Genomic DNA, 25,000 nt, shown 5'->3' on the forward strand with positions numbered 1-25,000 from the left:
CCGGATGTGCAAAGCGGCAGCCTGCACCTTCCTCTCCATGCCGGCAGGCACCCCTCAGGTAGAACCTACATACCCGTGTGCGCTGCTTGTTTCCATCCTTTTTGGCATATGGACAGTTGGGTTTGCCTCTATCCCTGGCTGCCTTGCCCCTTGGCTTTGTCTGAGTTTTAGCTTCAGTTTTTCCTCTTTTTTTGGCCTCTTCATCTCCATGTCCATGGCTTTTGGTGCCGGTAGGAGCATCCGTACCTGGGTTCACCTCCCGGGCAGGCCTCTCGCTGGAGTTTTCTTCCTGGGCGTCCACCAGGGGGGGTGACCCTCCTCATCTGCGCCCGCGTCTCCATCCTTGCCATCTTTACTTTGTTCGCGTTTTTCGCTGTTAAAAATGGCATCCAGTGTGTTTATGTGCGATCTGACAAGTGCGTATGAGCGTACGAACTCTTGCCTCTTCTGCTCTATTTGTGCTGACGTCCTTTTGAATCCTTTGTTCCTTAGTGCTGCCGCATTATGTTACTTGTTACTGGACTTTCTCCGTCAGCGCATTGCCATCCTCGCAGGAACCACGCCAGTTCATCACGTTTCCAAGCTCTGGACATTCTTGATATATTATCTATCTATCTAATTATGTTAAGTTATATTAATCCAATAGTAGGGGGGTAATAGAGAAAGAGAGCGTCTATGTACTTAAGGAGAGATTGGGAGCCAAGAGAAGAGAGCAAGAGAGAAGAGGAAGAGGAGATCTAATTATATTAAGTTATATTAATCCAATAGTGCAATAGGGGGGTAGGGGGGTAATAGAGAAAGAGAAAGAGAGCGTCCATGCACTTAAGGAGAGATTGGGAGCCAAGAGAAGAGAGCAAGAGAGAAGAGGAAGAGGAGATACTGAGTGCTGAAGGAAGATAGAGAAAGCCTCTATGCCCTCAGAGAGAGATTGAGAGCTTAGAGAGGAGAGCTGAGACAGACAGAGAAGTGCAAGGGAGGGAACCAAAAGACAGACAGAGAAGGGCAAGGGAGAGAACTGAAGAGACAGACAGAATTCTAAACGAAGCTATTGGGACATACACATGTATACACACATACACACATGTACACACGTGTGCACATGCACATATATAGACAAGAGTAACAAGTGAGTATATAAAGAAACAAAAATAATAATGAAATATATAAACATATATTACTACTAGAGTAATAATGGTGAAAATTAAAGACAATAATAATAATAAAATAAAAATAAAATACAAAATAAACAGCTGAAAGAAACAGGCCAGGAGGTTTTACAGAGTTTATATATATATATGTAGTATGTACACACACACATATATATATAACACAGAAGAGACAGACAGAATTCTAAACGAAGCTATTGGGACATACACATGTATACACACATACACACATGTACACACGTGTGCACATGCACATATATAGACAAGAGTAACAAGTGAGTATATAAAGAAACAAAAATAATAATGAAACATATATAAACATATATTACTGAAGTAATAATGGTGAGAAATTATAAGACAATAATAATAATAAAAATAAAACAGCTGAAAGAAACAGGCCAGGAGGTTTTACAGAGTTTATATATATATATGTAGTATGTACACACACACATATATATATATATAACACACACATATTTAACAAGTGATAATAATAATAGATAATAAAATAGAATAATAATAATAATAATAATAATAATAATAAATATTATATTAAATTAGAGACAAAACCACTATTATGCAAATCAAACAAAAAAAGACTTAAGCCAATACATAAAATAATTTATATAAATTAAATTTAATTAAATTAATTAAAATAACCACTACGATCGTTTCGTGTCAGCACTTCTATGAGACATTCTTCAGGTGGTTTCAAAACCTTCTTTGCAAGTTTTAATATTTACTATAAAATTGGATTCAATCCTAAATCTGATTTTTCCCTGTAAATTTGGATTTATTCCTTAATATTTATTATTATATACATATATATATCTATGTATATATATATATATATATATATATACATATATATATATATATATACATATGTATATATATATATATATATATTATATCTATATACATATGTATATTATATATATATATACATATCATCATCATCATCATCATCATCTTTTAACGTCCGCTTTCCATGCTAGCATGGTTGGATGGTTCAACTGGGGTCTGGCAGTTTCTACAGCTGGATGCCCTTCCTAACGCCAACCACTCTGTGAGTGTAGTGGGTGCTTTTTACGTGCCAGACAAGGCTGGCATCAGCCAATATATATATTTAAATCATAACAGCTTTTCACGATACCGGTATCAATTTAAATCTCTAACAATTCAAAATAACTACTTTTATACTTCTTAATTCTACCTTAGTTCATCTATTTCTATACATTTATCATTACCGTTCATAAAAACCTTTTTATATATAATGTACATTTTCTCCTTTTATTTTTCCCTTATGTATATTATGTGTAGTCACTTTTCTCTTTGAAACATACTATATCTACTACATATGCGGAAAATTGGTATGTGTTTGTGATGTTGTTAGCTAACACCTTGTACATCACTTTATTGAATTTGATGAAACTTGACATGTCAGTAGAACTCATGTTTGGAAACCTTGTGAGATACTTAGATTGTTGAAAATATTGATAATACAGTCCCTGGAAGGGACCTTTATATCTACCACATACAACTACTTTTTTTAAACACCCAAGGGAAATAACCTGTAGCACCTGTACAATATTTTTTTTAAACACTCAAGGGAAATAACCCATTTCATTGTTTATATTTGATTACTTTCAATGTTGATTTTTTGCGTGTCCTATTTCTAATTTTTGCAGACAATATCACTTTTATACTTCATTTAACGCATGAGTAGAATTTATGTCAGGAAACCTCGTAGCATACTTAGATTGTTGAAAAAAATCTATAATAATGCCCTTCCAATTGATCCTTCTGTCTATTACATATTACTAATATTTTATTTAAACAACCCAAGAGAAATAACCTATACCACCTGCAGATTTTAGCTAAGCAATCAATAGTTGGTTCTCATGATCGGTCGACCTGATTCTGCATTTCACTACTCACAGTTTCCAACTGCTAAACATTATTATTGCACTTCCTTAATTTGAACCTTAAACATTAAAGACTTCATTCATACATTTCTATACATGCATTTTTTAATGCCCATTACTCCGATAAAACTGCATTTTTACAGCTACACTTTTTCCATGAGAGTAGATTAATTTTTTTATTCCACAGTGTATTTGTAGTGGCTTCATGCAGGCATAGCATGGATTCGATCCTTGATTGCCAAATTTCACTTAACACTTCAACACTGCTTTTCTCACGGTAAAACAATAATGTTTCTGTGAATGACAGAAGTTATACATTTCCCAGATGCCTTCACTAAACAGAATAATGTCGTGCCAACCTCCAATAACCTCTGACAATTTTTCTTTCGCACTAACCTCCAGAAACCTCTCGCGCTAACCTTCAACAATCTCTCCCTACTCCAGCTGACAGTTTTTTGTACTTTTTTGTCAGGGAAAATACACCTTTTGTGGCAGTTATAGCAAAACTAATTTCTTATATCAGAGTAATAAGGCATTTCAATAGAACATCTTTACCCCCAGGAATTACCGGGTACAATAGCTAGTAATCATATATATATATATATATATATATGTATGAATGTGTGTTTTATATATATATATATATATCACCGTGATCACCGTGAATGACTAGGCTATCAGATGTTGCTACACATCACTGGTCACAATGCACTTCACATTGTTTTAGCCTTCAAATGACGCCACCCCGCTGGCTAAGCGAGCAGGCCAACAGAAGAGTGAGAGAAAGTTGTGGCAAGAGTACAGCAGGGATCGCCACCACCTCCTGCTGGAGCCTTGTGGACCTTTAGGTGTTTTCACTCAATAAACACAACACCTGGTGTGGGAATCGAAACCACAAACCTACAACCGCGAGTCTGCTGCCTTAACCACTGGTCCATTGCACCTCCACATATATATATAGATATGATTTTATATATATATATATATATATATATATATATATATATATAGTATATATATAATATATATATATAATCATATCTATATATATGATCATATATATATTTATATAATCATCATCATCATCATCATCATCATCATTTAACGTCCGTTTTCCGCGCTAGCACGGGTTGGACGGTTTCGACCGGGGTCTGGGGAGCTCGGGACTGCCCCAGGCTCCAGTCTAGTTTGGCAGTGTTTCTACAGCTGGATGCCCTTCCTAACGCCAACCACTCCGCGAGTGTAGTGTTGTTTTTTACGTGCCACCTGCACAGGTGCCAGAGGGGTCTGGCATCGGCCACGTTCGGATGGTGCTTTTATGGGGGGGGGCAGAAATATAGGGGAGCACCAGTGGGAGGGATGGTTCAGAGGAGGTACGAGGCAAGTAGAACGTAGGTTACCGAGAGAGGGGTAATGCATGGTGAAATAGCGTATTGAAGAGGGGGCTTCAAATAGTAGACACCTATAATGGTGGTGGGGCGGTGCAGAAATATAGGGGAGCACCAGTGGGAGGGGTGGTTCAGAGGACAGGTTCTAGGCAAGTAGAACGTAGGATTCGAGAGAGGGGTAATGCATGTTAAATAGCGTATTGAAGAGGGGGGTTCAAAGAGTAGAACCCTATAATGGTGGTGGGGGGGTGCAGAAATATAGGGGAGCACCAGTGGGAGGGGTGGTTCAGAGGCAGGTTCTAGCAAGTGAACGTAGGATATCGAGAGAGGGGTAATGCATGTGAAATAGCGTATTGAAGAGGGGGGTTCAAAGAGTAACACCTATAATGGTGGTGGGGGGTGCAGAAAATAGGGGAGCACCAGTGGGAGGGGTGGTTCAGAGACAAGTTCTAGGCAAGTAGAACGTAGGATATCGAGAGAGAGTAATTGCATGGTGAAATAGCGTATTGAAGAGGGGGGTTCAAAGAGTAGACACACTATAATGGTTGTGGGGGGGGTGCAGAAATATAGGGGAACACCAGTGGGAGGGGTGGTTCAGAGGACAGGTTCTAGGCAAGTAGAACGTAGGATATCGAGAGAGGGGTAATGCATGGTGAAATAGCGTATTGAGAGGGGGGTTCAAAGAGTATACGACCTATATGGTGGGGGGGGTGCAATATAGGGGAGCACCAGTGGGAGGGGTGGTTCAGAGGACAGGTTCTAGGCAAGTAGAACGTAGGATATCGAGAGAGGGGTAATGCATGGTGAAATAGCGTATTGAAGAGGGGGGTTCAAAGAGTAGACACCATAATGGTGGTGGGGGGGTGCAGAAATATAGGGGAGCACCAGTGGGAGGGGTGGTTCAGAGGACAGGTTCTAGGCAAGTAGAACGTAGGATATCGAGAGAGGGGTAATGCCATGGTGAAATAGCGTATTGAAGAGGGGGGTTCAAAGAGTAGACCCCATAATGGTGGTGGGGGGTGCAGAATATAGGGGAGCACCAGTGGGAGGGGTGGTTCAGAGGACAAGTTCTAGGCAAGTAGAACGTAGGATATCGAGAGAGAGGTAATGCATGGTGAAATAGCGTTTGAAGAGGGGGGTTCAAAGAGTAGACACCTATAATGGTGGTGGGGGGGTGCAGAAATATAGGGGAACACCAGTGGGAGGGGTGGTTCAGAGGACAGGTTCTAGGCAAGTAGAACGTAGGATATCGAGAGAGGGTAAGCATGGTGAAATAGCGTATTGAAGAGGGGGGTTCAAAGAGAGACACCTATAATGGTGGTGGGGGGGTGCAGAAATAGAGGAGCACCAGTGGGAGGGGTGGTTCAGAGGACAGGTTCTAGGCAAGTAGAAAATATATTATATATATATATCATATCTCTCTATATATATATATATATATATAATCATATCTATATATATGATCATATATATATTTATATAATCATATATATATATATATATAATCATATCTATATATATGATCATATATTTATATAATCATATTATATTTATATAATCATATATATATATAATATATTATATATATATATAATCATAATATAATCATATCCATATATGTATAATCATATATATATGTATAAGTATATACATATATATCATATACATATATTATATAATCATATACATATATTATATAATCATAATCATATATATATATATATATAATCATATATATAATCATATCCATATATGTATAATCATATATATATGTATAAGTATATACATATATAATCATATACATATATTATATAATCATATATATGTGTATAATCATATATATATATATATATATATATATATGTGTGTGTGTGTGAGTGTGTGTATAATCATATACATGTATAATCATATATATATATGTGTGTTTATAATCATATATACATATATAATTGTTTTTTTGATAACATGATAGGTTATATTACAATATAACAATAACCAATAATATGTTGTGCAGGTATAGTAATATTACAATCATGAAATTAGCATATCTCACTCTTTCTCACAGAACCTCTAGGATCTTTTTGCAGAACCCCAGGGTTCCAAGGAACCCCGGTTGAGAAACTCTGCCCTAAATGTAACTGATTAGAAAACTGAAGAAAATATCATAAAATGTATCATGCCACTCATCCATAGTTTTTAAAAGCCTAATTAATAACATCATAAAGGTATTTACAATTTGTCATAAAATAAATCTTTGATAAAGCAGCCCCTTACTAAAACAATGCCTTACAAGCCAGTAGATGCAAAGATGAAATTACCTATACTCCTAACTTCTCCATCCCATTAAGAAGCATCAAAATATCTTAATATTCACGGCTCTTATTTCACTAAATGCTAAGTCTAATATTGCCAAAACATTTATAATTTTTATCAATAAACACTTCCCCACTGACCAGAAGCATAGAATGCTATTTCATAGACAATCTTAAATGAAATTAGGTGCACTGCTAATATGAATAACATATCCCATACACACAACACAAAAGAACTGAGATCAACTGCTCATTTGAAAACACCAACACTTGCCTAATAAATACATCTTATAAAACAAAACAGAAATTTTATCAAATTTAAGTGATAATTATTGTATGTATGCCATATTTCCAAAGTTACCCCATCATATGACAGGTAACACTCTAATATAGAATAAGGCATTCAGCTCAGATATACACTAAAACACCAGCACCAATAGCAAAACTTATTGCCTTGATAATCTATTAGATCATTTTTAACAATGGTTTTATATATATTCATATATTTTTTAATGGTAACCCAGAAAACATGAAATACTATATAACACTTACCCCAGCACCAGTGAGAACCATTATTTTCTGTGAAGTCTTTAAAAGATGTACAACGTCATCAATAGTGTTGACATAATTTAATTTCTGCCTTTTCGGTGGTTCTGATATAAAATTCACCAATAAACCCCATAGCGTCATTTCATCAAGATCAGGTGGGATAAATGTGTCCTGTGAAGTGATTTCTTTGAAGAGCATCCTGGGATCACGACCCATACTCATCTGCCGCTGTACCCAGTTCAATGGCCCTATAAAAAAATTGGTTTTTGTTTATGTTTAATGTTTTGCTTATGTTTAATGGCAGGCACTAAATACTAAGTCTATGACAGATTTTTGTTGTATCAATTCAATTTCTCTTGACCCTACTTACAGGAAGCAAAAAAATACACCCAATACTGGCTGTCACAGATTATTCAGGCACAGCTTGCTATCTTACCTGCTCTTTCTTGGCCCTTTCCCTCTTCTTTTTATTGCTTTCTGGGACACATTCTGGCACTAACCTCACAGACCTATCAGAAGATACAGAATGTGTTCTATTAGTCTCTTTCACCTAACTGATATAGTATTCTACAAACAGGCCATCTCTGCTTTTTTTGATGTGATTTTATTAAGTTATATTGAAGGTTTTTTTGAGTGGGGTTTACATTTTTTTTTACAGACACCACTAGTACAAAACATCTGTCTCAGATACCTTCATTGTCTTCTCCTGTATCACATATGTCTAAGATATTGTCAGATAACATACTCGATGAATACAGACATAACACTGTTCTTCATATATAAGGCCATGTTTCTGGAAAGCTGTCACAAATACATTCCAAACACAATAAATTGAAATTAAAAAATAAACATGCCTGATCAAAGTAAAGGAAACATCAGATATTATATCATCTTTATACCCACTTATGCATATTATGGTTCAACATAAAATTTATTACATTCATTAAAAAGTACCAAAAACTGAGAACAGTCAATTTTTTTTCTATCTAAAGACTGGTGGCTATGGTAGAAGTCACTTGCCCTAAGTACCGTACAGTCAGATTGAAACTGAAACTATGTTGTTACAAAGTGAACTTCAGGACAATCAACTGAAGAGTCAACAGTTCATGCCCAGACACTGACACTGATTTATGTCCACAACCTAGTTACTCAGCACTAAGTAGATGCTGTGAGTAGTTATGGTAAGGGTAAAGACCCCCTTCAATCATGAATCACCATGGGATTATACATAGAAAGTTACCTTCCAAGTCCAGGCAAGATTGTTTATGGAAGACCAGCAGTTGCCAATACATACCAGCCTCTCCTCTCCATGCCACCAATGTTATCCAAGGGAAAGGCAAAGCTTGATACAGCTTGGTACCATGATGTCACAATTCATTTCTACTGCTGAGTGAACTTGAGCAACATGAAATAAAATGTCTTGCAATGCAAAAAATGCTTAGCTTTTTGGAAATGTAAGAACATCACAATCCATTCTGCTCTGTCCTACTTTGCAGGTCACAGTCCCCCATGCATACATGTAGAAGCCAACAGGAAAACCTCTTTAGTGTATCTTTTATTATTTAGACATCCTAACAAAACAGCAAGTGACATAAAGAAATAAATGATTTTATATAGATCTTTACCTGAGACAGGCCTCCATGCATCCTCGTCTAAAACTGACAGGTCACTGATTTCACTAACATTATCAAAGTTATCTGCATTCTGTAATGAAATTTAAAACGATAGAAATTAAGTGAAATGTTACTCCAAAAGTAAAATAAATATGTTACAAATATTAAAAAAAAAACCTTTACACAATGAAAGAGAAGTTAAGCAAAATATGTAAGCTGATGCCAATAAATAAAAACAAATAATATTTCAGGAAAGATTCCCCTTATCAAATATAAGAAAGAAACTAATTCAAGAGTTCAGAGAAAAAAGTATTATTACTGGCAAATGCAAAAATGTAACACAATAACATCTTCTGTTTCAGTCATTAGACTGTGGCCATGCTGGGGCACCACCTTGAAGAATTTTCAGTTGAATGTATCGACCCCAGCATTTACTTTTTATAAGCATGTAACACAATAACATCTTCTGTTTCAGTCATTAGACTGTGGCCATGCTGGGGCACCACCTTGAAGAATTTTCAGTTGAATGTATCGACCCCAGCATTTACTTTTTATAAGCCCAGTACTTATTCTACCAGGCTCTTTTGCCAAACCATTAAGTTATGGGAATGTAAACACACCAACACCAGTTGACAAGCAATGGTGTGGGACAAACACAAACACAGAGGTATATATATATATATGTATGCTCTCAAAAACATGAATGAATGTCAAAATAAGTATTTCTTTTGATTAAGTAGGAAGCAAAGAAAAGAAGGATTTTCGTAAACAAAAAGAAGAGTCATAGTTAAGAGGATCAACTCTTACACTGCCGATAGATTTAAATGATTTATTATTAAATTTTAAAATAAGGGTGGCGGATTAATAGAATCAAGAGATAAGAGATAAAATGCCTCACAATATTTAGTTAAGCCAGTTTATGTTCTAACTTCAAATCTTGTGGGCTTTTACTCTGAACCTCAGAAAAGTAAAAGGCAAAGAAAATGTGTGGTCTTGTTTCATCATCACAATCATCTTAACGACCACTTTTCCATGCTTGCACAGGTCAGAGAGAATTTGTTGAGGCAGATTTTCTATAATCAGTGCCTTTCCTGTCACCAACCATCGTCTGTTTCCAAACAAGGTAATATTTCCACATGGCTGGACATGTTTTTTTTTACATAAGACTGTAACTGAAAGACAGTTTCTGTGATGTGGATACTTGCTTACCACTACAGTGCAATGTCAAGACAAGAAGATACAAATACACATATACCCATGCATACACACATGTACATTCATGCACACATACATACTCACACCTATGTGTGTGTATTTATATGATAGGCTTCTCTCAATTTCTGTTTACCAAACCCACTCACAAGGCTTTGTTTGAACTGGAACTATAGTAGAAGACATTCATTTCTACATTAGTAAACCATATTGAATCTCAAAAGAGAAACATTGTCCCTTGTCTTCCCAGGAGCTATTAGACTGGGGAATTGATATAACTGGGTGAGGTTAATGTGGTTTCGCATACAGTTTATATAGCTGAGACAGAGAAAATGTGACAAGAAAGGACATGCTCAGCCTCATTATGATTTGATCAAACTTCACTGTACTTGTCAAAGTAGTGATCATCATCATCATTGTTCGACCGTGGTCGAGACAATGGAATTTACCATGCTACGCCAGACTTCATGGTCCATCATGGCATTACGGAGGTCCTGTTGCTGGATGCCTGTATCCCTGGAGATTACATCAGGGTAGGAGAGTGTGCGCCCTCTGGTATTGCGAGTAGATGGCTTCCAGAGGACAAGAGTAGAAATTACTTCTTTTTCAGCTCTACAACAATGTCCAGCAAACTGGACTCTCCTACCTTTCACAAGAGATGACACAGGTGGTAGTTTCTCATATATTTGCATTTTGGTTGGATGGCGCTTCCACGAGAGATTTTGAGCTCTCATAAGGAGGCGAGTGTAGGTACCATCCAACCGCCTCTCAAGCTTCTTTGATAACGTCCAGGTTTCTGAGCCATATAGTAGAATTGGTTCGACTGTGGCTTTGAAGATTTCAAGTTTGAAGTCTCTACTTAGATTTGATGACCAGATCTTATGCATGTCATTACAGGCTGACCAGGCCATACCCTTTCTAGTTAGAAAGTCTTTTCCAGATGATGATATGTATGACCAAAGATATTTATAATCAGAAACCATATTTAAGGGCGCATTGTTGAGAGTATGGATGATGCAATCACTGTTGGACAGGCACTTGTTTATGTATTCAGTTTTGGCCTCATTGAGGTAAAGACCTACACAATTTGAGGCTTGTTCAAGAGATTGTAAAAGAGACTGGGCATTGGAGAGAGAATCACTGATAAGAGCGATGTCGTCAGCAAAGTCAGTGTCTGTCAAGTACTCAGCTGGGTGTCTGGAACTTCTTCTTGGTTTTATTTCAAAGCCCTTGCCAGAGATGGTATCAACTGACATACGTAGCACATAATCAACAACAATGATGAAAAGAAATGGGGCGAGTGTGTCTCCCTGCAGTATTCCGGCTTTGATTGAGAAAGATGATGTTTCTCCGTCAGGGGTTAAGATGGTTGAAGACGTATCTGTGTAGAGGACCTTGATGGCAGAAATGATTTTGTCTGGTATCCCATAGAGCTTAAGGATTTCAAACATCTTGTACCTATCTACAGAATCGAACGCTTTAGAAAAGTCTACAAATACCATTGCAAGATCGCGATTAAATGCTTTTGATTCTTCAATAAGTCTGCGTAGGCATAGTATTTGGCTCAGCGTTGAGCGCCCATGTCTGAATCCATTTTGGTTCTTTCGGAGCAAAGGTTCAACAAAAAGGACAAGACGATTTAGGATCAGTTTGTCGTACAGTTTTGCAGCAATTGACATTAGAGATATACCCCTGTAGTTGGTGACGAGGGATAAATCGCCTTTTTTGGGTATTGGGATGATTTGAGATTGGTGCCAAATCTTTGGAGCGACAAAGGTGGAAAGTGTCTGGTTGCAGAGGTTGAGCAAAAGTGTGTGAAATCTATCATCCTTCCAAATTATAGCCGAGATGTTGTCGGGACCAAATGCTTTCGAGGCTTTTAGTTGCTTGGTGGCTGCTGTTAGTTCAAATATGGTAAAGGGGAAGGTGTTGATGTCCAGCATGTCTGATATAGGCACACTTGGAAGAGTGGGGTTATCAGGGATTTTGGCATTCTTCCCAAGGAGGTTTTTAAAATGGATTGACCAATTTTCTAAACGCTTCTTAGCTGATCCCCCTTTAATTCTAATTGATGACCCAGAATTTTTGCCTGATAGGTCTTTGATGGATTTCCAGGCAAGATGGTGTTTTTTACTAATGTGCTCTTTAGATAGTTTACTAATTTTGCCATTGATAAAGTCGACCTCGGCGTTCAAGTAAGCCTCATCAAGATTCTTCTTGGCAGCTAGGAGTTGGATCTTCAGTGACTGGGATGGAGAACGGTGGTAAGCTAGTGATATAGACTTTAGATGGTTTCTGGCTTCGATGACATTTGGGGAATTAAAAGGTTTGCTCTGGCCCCTACTCTTCCTTTTGGGAAGAGTAGCCAGTGCAACTTCCTCTGTTGATTTGATGAGGCTGCTGTATACTTCTTCAATGTTCTCAGCATCTATTTCAGAAGTAGACAAAGATTGAAATGTGTTATAGACCCCAATAGTAAATTGTTTGGACATATCGGGGTTAGATAAGACTTCCTCCCAGTCGATCGTTTTCATCGGGTGAGGCTTAGCTTTTTTGGATGAGCGAAGACTAAGCTTAACGGTAGCTGATACAATTCTGTGGTCAGAGCCGACAGAACTAAAGGAAGAGTAGGATCTCGAGTTTTTAACACTATTGTGCCATTTCTTTCTAAAGATGAGGTAGTCAATTTGTGCCCTATCACCAAGTGGGGACTCAAATGTCCAAAGTTGACCTTTTGGTTTCATAAAAGAATTGTTGGAGGTGTAGAGATTAAATTCTCTCCAAGAAGTCTTTGAGCATTTCTCCGTTCCGATTAGTTTTAGAGTTGAAAGTAAACTTGGTCTCATCGGGTCCTAGTCTAGCATTCAGATCACCAGCTATAACTAGAAAATTATGGAGAGGTACTTGCTCAATGGTTGAACGAAGGGTTGTATAAAAATTCTCAATCTCGTCTGCCACAGACGAATTATGTGGGCTATACACACACCAATGTTGTTTTCGGGTTTCCATCTATCTCAAGCACCATAATTCTAGGTGAGATTGACTCTATACTCAAGAGAGTATCACTGGCTTTTGATGAAAGTAGTGATGGAAGAACCACTGACACTGCATGGCTTAGAAAAACGTAATCACTCTGAAAAACAAAATTTTCTTTTGTATGTCATCTCCCAGATGCCTTTGTAAACAATGTATCCAGTAATTTCTGTTCTTAAGAACTACATTTTTCTATAACTCCCTCATCACCACATTTTCCATACTAACCTGTAACCCACAACTGGAAACTAAGCATTAACAGAACTATCTTTATCCAATTACTTATCTCTAACAATAAAAACCTATAAGCTACAAAGATTTATAAAACTAGTTTTCAACTCCAGACTATATAACACCAATGTCTGAAAGACAAACTGTAAATACCAAATAGCTGAGCAGTTGAATTATCCAATCATAATGTAGACTAGATAGTTAAGTGGAAGGCAGGTTTATAAGCATTTGTTTTCTTTCTAGGATCTTCTGATAAGATGTAAATGCAAGACTCATCAGTCTTCCAGAAGACACAGTAACCACTCTAGTGCTGGTGCCATCATAAAATGTATCTGGTGCACTCAGTGACGTTGTTAGCAAAAGATTGGAGACAATGTAGAGCACTGGTCTGTCACAGGATTACACACTTTTACTACAACACAAAATGAAGCGTTTTGCTCAAGAACACAACGCACTGCCCAGTCTGGGAATCAAAACCACAACCTTACAATCACGAGTTCAAAACCCTAACCACAAAGTAATGCACCTTGACATTTTTTTCAGAAAATTAGTAACTCTGAATAAGGACTAAAACTGTGACAACCATCCAATATATGGAAACTGATGATGATGATGAATTGATTGGTCTCTTTTGCCAAACCACTAAGTTATGAGGATGTAAACAAACCAACACCAGTTGTCAAGAGGTAGTAGGGAACAGACACATACATACATGCATACATACACACACAGGCACATACATATGCAAAGGCCTTCTTTCAGTTTCTATCTATCAAATCCACTCATGGGACTTTGATCTGCTTAAGGCTATAAGTATGAAGACATTTACCTAAGGTGCTATGCAGTGGGACTGAACCTGGAATTGTGGTTGTTGAAGCAAGCTTCTTACAACATAGCCATGTTTGTGCCTAAAAGTTAAAGGTTCTGGCAAGGATCAAGCCCTCAGCCTTCTACATGTAGAGCAGATGTGATAACCAATACACCATGGAACCATTCATAATCTTTATTCTTTTACTGGTTTCAGTCATTTCAGTGTGGCAATGCTGGAGCACTGGTTTAAAAGTTTCTTTTTTTTGTCAAAGAAATCAACCCCAGGACTTATTCTTTGTAAGCCTGGTATTTATTCTATCGGTATTTTTTGCCAAATTGCTATGTTACAGGGATGTAAGCACACCAACATCGGTTGTCAAGTGATGGTGGGAGGACAAACACACGCACAAAGATTTATATATATATCATCATCACCGTTTAACATCCGCTTTCCATGCTAGCATGGGTTGGACGATTTGACAGGACTGGCGAACCAGATGGCTGCACCAGGCTCCAATCTGATCTGGCAGAGTTTCTACAGCTGGATGCCCTTCCTAACGCCAACCACTCTGAGAGTGTAGTGGGTGCTTTTACATGCCACCGGCACGAGGGCCAGTCAGATATATATATATATATATATATACATATATATAAACAATGGCTTCTTTCAGTTTCTATCTTTGAAATCCACTCACAAGGCTTGGTCGGCCTGTGGCTAAAGCAGAAGACACTTGCCCAAGATGCCATGCAGTGGGGCTGAACCTAGAACCAGCTTCTTACTACACAGCTACACTTAACCCTTTAGCATTCAGATTACTCTGTCAAATGTAATGCTTTTTATTCACATTGTTTTTAATTTGCATTATCTCATAGCTTCCAATGATGAGATTATTTAATTTAAGAATGACATTATAGGTTATGTGTGAGAGGCCAGATCTGGCTGGTTTGAACATAAAATAGGTAGAATATTTAGGCCAGATATGTTCAGTTTAAATGCTAGAGGGTTAAACATCCCTCTTCCATGCTGGTTTGGGTTGGGTGGTTTGACATGATTCAAGCCCAAGGACTATGTTGAGCAACAATGTCTGCATTAGCATGGTTTCTACAGCTGGATGACCTACCTGACATATACATATCTTTTATCTTTTACTTGCTTCAGTCATTGGGTTGTGGCCACACTGGAGCACTGCCTTGATAGATTTAGTCAAATCAAACGAACTTCAGTACCTTCTTTTTTTAACTCTGATTCTTATTCCATGAATCTTTTATGCTAAACCACTAAGTTACAAGGACATCAACAAACCAACAATAGTTGTCAAGTTTTAGAGGGAAAATACAAACAAAAAGGTGCATACACACACAGACAATGGGCTTCCACACAGTTTCCATCTACCAAATTCACTCAGAAGACATTAGTTGGCCTGTGACTATAGAAGACACTTGCCCATGGTACCACACAGTGGGACTGAACTCAAAACCAGATGGTTGCAAAGCAACTTTCTTGACCACATGACCATCCTTTCCAGAGGTAGGATTGTCTTTTAGCCACTAAATAATACCAATTAATATCAAACTTCATAACGATTTAGGAATTAACACTATCATATTACCAGTAATCATTTTTATTTCTATATGACCTACAACCTATGGACTTCAAATAAGCAACAATAAATGATAGATGAATCAATAAATTTTTGTCTAATATATTCATGTTATTGAAGAATGGTCACATGACAGCATGGAAGCTATTAATGGGAGTAGTAGTGGAATAATTGCAAAGAACTTTGCTGGTGTCAAAAGGACTCAATTTAAAAACTAACTTCTGTTTATTAAGAAGAGCCATTTTACAAGGAAGTAAAAACTTGGCAAGCTGGCAGAACAGTAAGCACATTGGGCAGATCTCTCAGAAGCATTTTTTCTGACTTTTTACATGCTAAGCTCAACTTTGCCTTTTATCTGTTCAGAGTTGATAAAATAAAGAACCAGTTAAGCACTGGGGTTGATGGAATTGATAAGCTCACTCCCCACAAAATTTCAGGCCTTGTGTCTATATTAAAAAGGATTATTAGAGAAGTTATGACTAATGATATAATCAGGCTGTAAGTTTCGTCATCAGTATTGTTTATTTATCAAAAGTTTTATTCAGTACAAAATGTACTCTACTTCATAAGCCACATTTTAGCATTCATGCACACACACACACACACACGCATCATTGAGCTGTAATTAAACCAATGAGTGAAATGTATTACTGTACAGTATAGAGGGTGATGTTGCATGATAGCGAGACACGAAGCACAGAAATTTGGTTTGTCTGTAGAGATTTTAGGAAAGTACTATGACATGGATTTCTGTTGAAATACACTGCTGTTATTTCAATTAATTTTTGGAATATTTCACTCTAATAATGGAGAATTTAGTAAAATATTTTCAGTCATTAAGTTTATGTTTGGAATATAAATGAATGTGAAATTTCCATCAACAATTTTTAATTTTGGTAACTTTAAACAGGAAGTTTTTATCATAGAATCAAGGACAGTTTCAGGTGGGTTGTTATCAAAGGGATTAAGGCCATCAGCCAATGTAGGTGCAAAAGATTACTGTTTTGGCTGTTATTTCATTACATATCAGGTCTGATTGACCAGTCCTGTGACCAAACACATTCCAGTTGTGACTATCTCATTTGTCAGTATATCAAACACTATATTTTCTAATGTGCCTGGCATTCATTAAAATAGCAGGAGTATGATTTGAGTAAGATTTGGTGTCTACTTCTAGCAAGTCAAGCAACCATGTTAAAACTCTGTTCTTGGTTTGTGGTTGTGTGAGTCAAGATGTGGTAAAGATGCAATGCAGATGGTCATGAACATCAAGTGGAAAATACTGTGCACCATCAGTGGAAGACACAAGTGGAAGACCAAGAATGACATGGAAATAATGGCGAGACAAAATCGCATAATGTTGAGTAAGAGGACAATAGATAGAGATGATGTAGGATGACAAAAAGATAAAATAAATGTGTGGGAAAATCTGTACAGTAAAATGCTGATGATGAAAGAGATGGTGTATAACAAACGAAAATATGGTACCTGAAGATATTAAAAATATACACCAATGGAAATATAGTGATGACCAATTTGGAAAGAAGCACTGAATTGTGTGATTTAAAACATAGACATTGGAATTGTTTGGAGTGAAACATTCCAAAAAGAATGTTAGGATTACTGTAATTTTTCCTAACCTTTTTGATACCAATCTGCCTAAGACTGCCTCTGGTTCTGTGACACAAACTTCCTCTTTGAAATGTTTTGAAGTGATCAAAATTAAAATCATTCTTTAGAATTTTCACACTGATTTATGTTTTAAATACAAGCTTAATAATGATAAAGTTATTTTACAAAATTCTTCATAATTTTCAAAATTAATTGAAACAAAGGCTGTGCATTTCCACAGAAATATTTCTTTTAATTGATTCAGCCATGCAGAAACATCTGGATTAAAAAGACTTTTATGGACATACCTTCCTACTTGCTTTTTGGGTGGTATTAGAGGGCCTGGATTTGGACAGGCCCTCTGATACCAGGAAAGGTATGAATAGGGAGGAAAATCTAGAGGGACAACTATCTCAAGAGGAAGGACTGGGTATATTGGTTGGGGGTGGGGGCAGTGGTGGGGGTGGGCATAACATGAATAATAACAATAGGAGAAACAAAGTAAGTTCAGAGGAACTGAACGATGGTGGAATGAGACCAGCTAGCTCTGAAGAACAGAGGCCACTATAGTAGCAGTACAAAAGGAAGAGAGAAGAGAGCACACCTGGAGGGCAGAGGCTGGAATGTCTGAGTGAATTTGTGCATTGTGACACATATCTCTAGGTAACTTTTGTTTAGCTTAAGGCCAGCCTCAGTCAAGCAGACCAATATTCAAAGGCACTCTAGCTATGACCATCCTAACTTTACAGATATTGTTTATGTCAGTCACACTACATCATTCAACTCATCCTTCTTTTAAGATGGTAATATCACTGGAGAGAGAATTGGTTGCTATTTCTAGCAGGTCAAGCAACTACATAAAATCGTTCTGGTTAGATAATAATCTAACATCATGAACACTAGGGTGATGTCTTCAACTAAGAAACGTGTGAACTGGGAAAATGTCTGAATACACCTTTGTGGCAGCAGTAAATTCTTGGTAAATTGAATTTTTGTAGCCTTTGTATTAATTCCTAGTTAGAGCCATTCATTTACTTCTTTAATACTCTTCAGAAAGCCTGGAATACTCCAAACTTAGAAAGTTTTATACTTAATTAACCCTAATGAGATTAACCCACATGGAGCAACCCCTAGTTCTATGATACAAACTTGTTTTAAAATGATCTAGATGAAAATCTTTCACCAAAATCCCATGTTAATTTATGTTCCAGACACAAGCTCAACAATGACAGAGTTACTTTACTAAATTCTTTGTTATTTTCAAAATTAATTAAAACAAAGAAATGTGGTAACAAAAGGTGTGAATAATAATGATTTCTCACATATGCACAAGGTCAGAAATTTGGGGGTAGTGGAGGAAAGGCAATCAATTTCAGTTGTTCCCAAAGTGGGCGGTGGAAAGTTGAAGAAAAATGGGGTCATAATGGGGTGACCAAAACAGAGCAATGAATGTAAAAAAAAAAAATCAAACAAAATAAAGGGTTAATTTGTTTTATTTGTGAAATACTGTTATTTTGAATTTGCAGTAGAAAATGGTCTATGTCTGTGATGGCGAGTAGTGGGGCAGGGGGCACAAGGAATGTGTTCTTAGAACCATGGGGGCAGCAGCCTGAAAAAGTTTGGGAACCACTGAATTATATGAACCTCAGTGCTTGACTGATACTTTACTTTCACATTATTGACCCCAGAAGAAGGAAAAGCAAAACTGGCCTGAGCAAGATTTGAACTCAAAACATAAGAGCTTGAACAAATAATACGAGGTACTTATTTTATCGACCCCAAAAGGATGAAAGGCAAAATCAACCTTAGTGAAATCTGAACTCAGAACATGAGGACAAACGAAATGCCATGAAGCATTTTGTCCCCTGTGCCAACAATTCTACCAGATCACCAACTTAGTATTAGTAATATACTGGTTTCAAATTTTGGCACAAGGTCAGCAAGTTTGGGGGAAAGGGTTAGTCAATTACATCACCCCCAGAGTTCAACTGATATTTATTTTACTGACCCTGAAAGGATGAAAAGCAAAGTCGAACTTGGTAGAATTTGAACTCAGAATGTGAGGAGATGAAATGACACAAACATTTTGCCTGGCATGCTAACAATTCTGCCAGCTTCCCTCCTTAGTAACATATTGGTATTGATTAAGTTGATATCCTTTTCCTAAAACACGTGGCCATGTGCCAATATTAGAAATCTCATATTAAAAGAGTTTGGTATTTAGTTATATTCCTTTACAGTTCAAATCCTGCTAAAACCTCTTATTCCTCCATGGTTGATGAAATAAAGTACCAAACAAGTACTGGGGGTTGGTTTAATCAACCAATCTGCCAACCAAAATTTACAGCCTTGCAACTATTTCAGAAAATGGTTCAATCATTAGGCATCATTAGGCAAATGCTTTTTTCTAGTTCTTTATGTCAGAGTTCAAAAGTCACGGAGATCAACTTTGCCTTTCATCCTTATGGGATTGATAAAATAAAATACCTATTTCTTTATTACCCACAAGGGGCTAAACACAGAGGGGACAAACAAGGACAGACATAGGTATTAAGTCGATTACATCGACCCCAGTGCGTAACTGGTACTTAATTTATCGACCCCGAAAGGATGAAAGGCAAAGTCGACCTCAGCAGAATTTGAACTCACAACGTAACACAGACGAAATACCGCCTAGCATTTCGCCCGGCGTGCTAACGTTTCTGCCAGCTCGCTGCCTTTGAATAAAATACCGATTAAGTACTTGTCCCTTAGTAGAAAGGGTCATAATCATCATCATCAAATATTTGTATATGAGTGAAAGAATATAATGCCAGGTAAAATTACATTTCAGCACTTAGTTTTGGCCCTCTAAGTTCCAAGATCAAATCTCACTCAGAGTGAAGTTACTTTCACTTGTCAAGAGAAGCTAAAAATAAATGCCACTAATGTGATCATTCATATATCATTATTGATCATTCATTGGAAATTCATGCTTGTGTGTGAATGCAATTCATCTTTCAAATGTAAACATCACTGCCTAAGTTGATAATTATAACGCTACAATTATTAAACTTCTAGATAACATTTTAATTGATAAGGTTATGTGACATTTAAATATCAATATTTTCAAGAACATATACAGACACACACACAAACATACATAAATGAATACACGTTAGTGCAGCCAAGCAAGAGAAAATAAAAGTACTCAGAATACAGTATTATATAATTTACACAACTTGAAAAATTCACAAATCATTACTCTGAGGTCTTCAGTTTTCCAGATAATCTTCAGATGATTATCAACAACAAAAAACTAGGAGGAAACAACAAACAAAATTTCAACTTCCAATAAATTTTATATTGTATTTATTCATGTATAAGACACATTCTCTTCCTCACTAAAAATTACGATCACATGACTTCTGCAGCTGTGAGTACTGTTATGGCCTACTCTGTTGAGGTTCATATATCTCTTTCAAATCTGTTTTTGCTTCATCTAGGATACATAAACTTCGTCAATCTATTTTATATAGCAATAACAATAAATCAGACTAAACATACTTTCCCCATGCATCATAATACTAAAGAAAAGTTTACCATAAATAAGGCAACGTTTCATCAAATTACAGTAATCATCATCATCGTTTAGCGTCCGTTTTCCATGCTAGCATGGGTTGGACGGTTCTACTGGGGTCTGTGAAGCCAGAAGGCTTCATCAGGCCCAGTCAAATCTGGCAGTGTTTCTACGGCTGGATGCCCTTCCTAACGCCAACCACTCCGAGAGTGTAGTGGGTGCTTTTTACGTGCCATCCGCACAGGTGCCAGATAGAGCTGGCAAACGACCACGAACGGATGGTGCTTTTTATGTGCCACCGGCACGAGGGCCAGGCGAGGCTGGCAACGGACACGAAACGGGGCGGTGCTGGCAACAGTCGCGAAACGGAAGGTTCTCTTACATGCCACCGGCACTGGTAACACATCTGCAATTTCCATTGATCGATATCGATTTCCGTTGATCGATTTCGATTCTGATCCTCACTTGCCTCAATGGGTCTTCACAAGTAGAGTTTCGACATGCCACCGGCACTGGTAACACATCTACAATTTCCATTGATCAATTTCGATTCTGATCCTCACTTGCCTAAGTACAAAAATCTTATGCTGAGTAAATTTTTTCATATGACAAAAATATGTGCACACTCAATGTATAAGAATAATTATTTAATCACATTATTTTAGACAACTTTCTGTGCATACATTAATATCTTTTGTAAGCTGATTTCAAAATGCATAAGAATGTGCACAGTTGTGCAGATTAGAGGGAATAGTACACAAGAGATTTCAATGTCTATAATCACAGGTGACCATTATACTCAAGTGTGCATAATATACAAATATATATATATAGATATATATAATCAATATTTTAGCATCAACATTACCATACTTGCAAAAGTCATGGAATTCGCTGAAGTAGATTTTCTATAACAAGATGCTCTTCCTGTTGCCAACCCTCACCTGTTTCCATGAAAGGTAATATTCCATATTATCAGATTTATTTTACCAGAAAACTGGAAATGAGCAATGGTGATGCTTGTTTACAATCAAGTGTTGTCAAAAGAGGACACAGACACAATGGGCTTCTTTCAGTTTGCATCAACCAAATCCACTTACAAGGCTTTGGTTGACCAAGGGCTATAGTAGAAGTCACTTATTCATCATGCTGTACAGTGGGACTGAACCTGAAACCACATAGTTGGGAAGCAAGTTTCTTAACTACACAGTTATACCTCACCCTTTCCTCTTATAATCCTCTCACTGTAGTCCTCAGGAGCAAGACAACCCTTGTGTTTCGGTGCCACAATAAAATTCAAACGGTACAATTTGTAAAGTGGATAGCAATAAATAGGGCATCCAGCCATAGAAACCGTACCAAATGTTGAGCACAACACAAGACATTGTCCTGAAACATATGGGAAGGCAGTAACTAGAAATAAGAGCTGATATGGAGTCCAACCCATTCAGGCTTAGAAAAGCAGGCATAAAATGATGATGATATACTGTACATAGATGTGTGTGTGTGTGTACACACATACACACACAAATGTAGTGAAAAAAGAGGCATTTTAATTAAACACAATATTACATAATATTACACTATCTTGCATATTGTTACATGCTAAATTATATGATGTACTTTGTTTACTATGGAAACATGCAGTAGTGCCCCAAATACTCATTTGTTTCATCTTTATTACTCTCTCTTTCATATATATATATATCACCATGATAACCATGACCAACCAGGCAATCAGATGTTGCTACACATCACTGGTCACAATGCGCTTCGCATTGTTTTAGCCTTCAAATGACACCACCCCGCTGGCTAAGCGAGCAGGCCAACAGAAGAAAGAGTGAGAGAAAGTTGTGGCTAAAGAGTACAGCAGGGATCGCCAACACCCCCTGCTGGAGCCTCGTGGAGCTTTTAGGTGTTTTCACTTAATAAACACTCACAACGCCCAGTCTGGGAATTGAAACCGCGAGTCCGCTGCCCTAACCACTGGGCCATTGTGCCTCCACACACACATCATCATTTAGCGTCCGTTTTCCATGCTAGCATGGGTTGGACGGTTTAACTGGGGTCTGTGAAGCCGGAAGGCTTCATCAGGCCCAGTCAGATTTGGCAGTGTTTCTACGGCTGGATGCCCTTCCTAACGCCAACATGATTATATATATATATATATATATATATATGATAGACATAGACAGATATCTATACTTATACAAATATACAAACTTATATATCATCATCATCATCATCATCATTTAACGTCCGCTTTCCATTCTAGCATGGGTTGGACGGTTCAACTGGGGTCTGGGGAGCCCGAAAGCTGCACCAGTCCAGTCAGATCTGGCAGTGTTTCTACAGCTGGATGCCCTTCCTAATGCCAACCACTCCGAGAGTGTAGTGGGTGATTTTATGTGCCACCGACACAGTGCCAGACGAGGCTGGCAAACGGCCACGCTCGGATGGTGTTTTTATGTGCCACCGACACAGGTGCCAGACGAGGCTGGCAGACGGCCACACTCGGATGGTGTTTTTATGTGCCACCGACACAGGTGCCAGATGAGGCTGGCAAACGGCCACGATCGGATGGTGTTTGTTACGTGCCCACAGCACGGAGGCCAGTCGATGCGGTACTGGCTACGGCCACGTTCGGATGGTTTTCTTGTGTGCCACGTGCCTGGGCCATTGTGCCTCCACACACACATCATCATTTAGCGTCCGTTTTCCATGCTAGCATGGGTTGGACGGTTTAACTGGGGTCTGTGAAGCCGGAAGGCTTCATCAGGCCCAGTCAGATTTGGCAGTGTTTCTACGGCTGGATGCCCTTCCTAACGCCAACATGATTATATATATATATATATATATATATGATAGACATAGACAGATATCTATACTTATACAAATATACAAACTTATATATCATCATCATCATCATCATCATTTAACGTCCGCTTTCCATTCTAGCATGGGTTGGACGGTTCAACTGGGGTCTGGGGAGCCCGAAAGCTGCACCAGTCCAGTCAGATCTGGCAGTGTTTCTACAGCTGGATGCCCTTCCTAACGCCAACCACTCCGAGAGTGTAGTGGGTGATTTTATGTGCCACCGACACAGGTGCCAGACGAGGCTGGCAAACGGCCACGCTCGGATGGTGTTTTTTATGTGCCACCGACACAGGTGCCAGACGAGGCTGGCAGACGGCCACACTCGGATGGTGTTTTTATGTGCCACCGACACAGGTGCCAGATGAGGCTGGCAAACGGCCACGATCGGATGGTGTTTGTTACGTGCCCACAGCACGGAGGCCAGTCGATGCGGTACTGGCTACGGCCACGTTCGGATGGTTTTCTTGTGTGCCATGTGCCACCGGCACTGGTACCACAAAGATACAAATTCCATTGATGTTCATCTATTTTGATAAAATTGTCAGCTTTACTTTTTAACATAGAGGAAATTTACTCACTGGATTATCAAAATCAGCATTTTGAAGAGGGTCCTCCGATAAACTGGTATCCATTTCATTCTCAGCTGAAAAAGACAAAAAAATTCATAAAATATAAACTGTCCAGTAAATTAGGAACTGTTCAGTATACTCCATCACCAATGTTTTAACATCCACATTTCCACGCTCATACAAGTCAGATGGAATTTGCTGAAGCAAGTTTTCTATGGCTGGATGTCCTTCCTGTCGCCAACCCTCATTTGTTTCCAAGTAAGGTAATATTTCCACATGACCAAATATGTTTTGACGAAAAAATTGGAAAAGAATGACACTGCTTGCATGACGCTGTCACTTGCTTACAACTATCACGCAATGTCAAGGCAAGGAGACAGTAACACACCACACACAAACATATTTAAGACAGACTTCTTTCAGTTACCATCTACCAAATTCACTCACAAGGCTTTGGTTGGCTCAAAGCTATAGAAGATACTTGCCCAAGGTGAAAGGCAGCAGGACTAAACCAAGTAGTTGGGAAGTAAGCTTCTTACCA

The 25,000-nt window shown here is 38.0% G+C and overlaps 1 protein-coding gene across 1 annotated transcript in view; it reads right to left on the reverse strand.

Annotated features, from left to right (window-relative positions):
* The window catches only part of LOC115210658 (NAD-dependent protein deacetylase sir-2.1), a 51,339-nt gene that overhangs the window by 21,117 nt on the left and 5,222 nt on the right, over positions 1-25,000 (reverse strand). Inside the window, exons 2-4 of the mRNA XM_029779314.2 lie at positions 24,469-24,533; positions 8,969-9,047; positions 7,347-7,591 (exon numbers count right to left, since the gene is read on the reverse strand). Coding sequence (XP_029635174.1) covers positions 7,347-7,591; positions 8,969-9,047; positions 24,469-24,533 — 389 coding nt within the window. The remainder of the gene's footprint in view (positions 1-7,346; positions 7,592-8,968; positions 9,048-24,468; positions 24,534-25,000) is intronic.

This window comes from Octopus sinensis, linkage group LG4, assembly GCF_006345805.1.
Source record: "Octopus sinensis linkage group LG4, ASM634580v1, whole genome shotgun sequence".
NCBI lineage: Eukaryota > Metazoa > Mollusca > Cephalopoda > Octopoda > Octopodidae > Octopus > Octopus sinensis.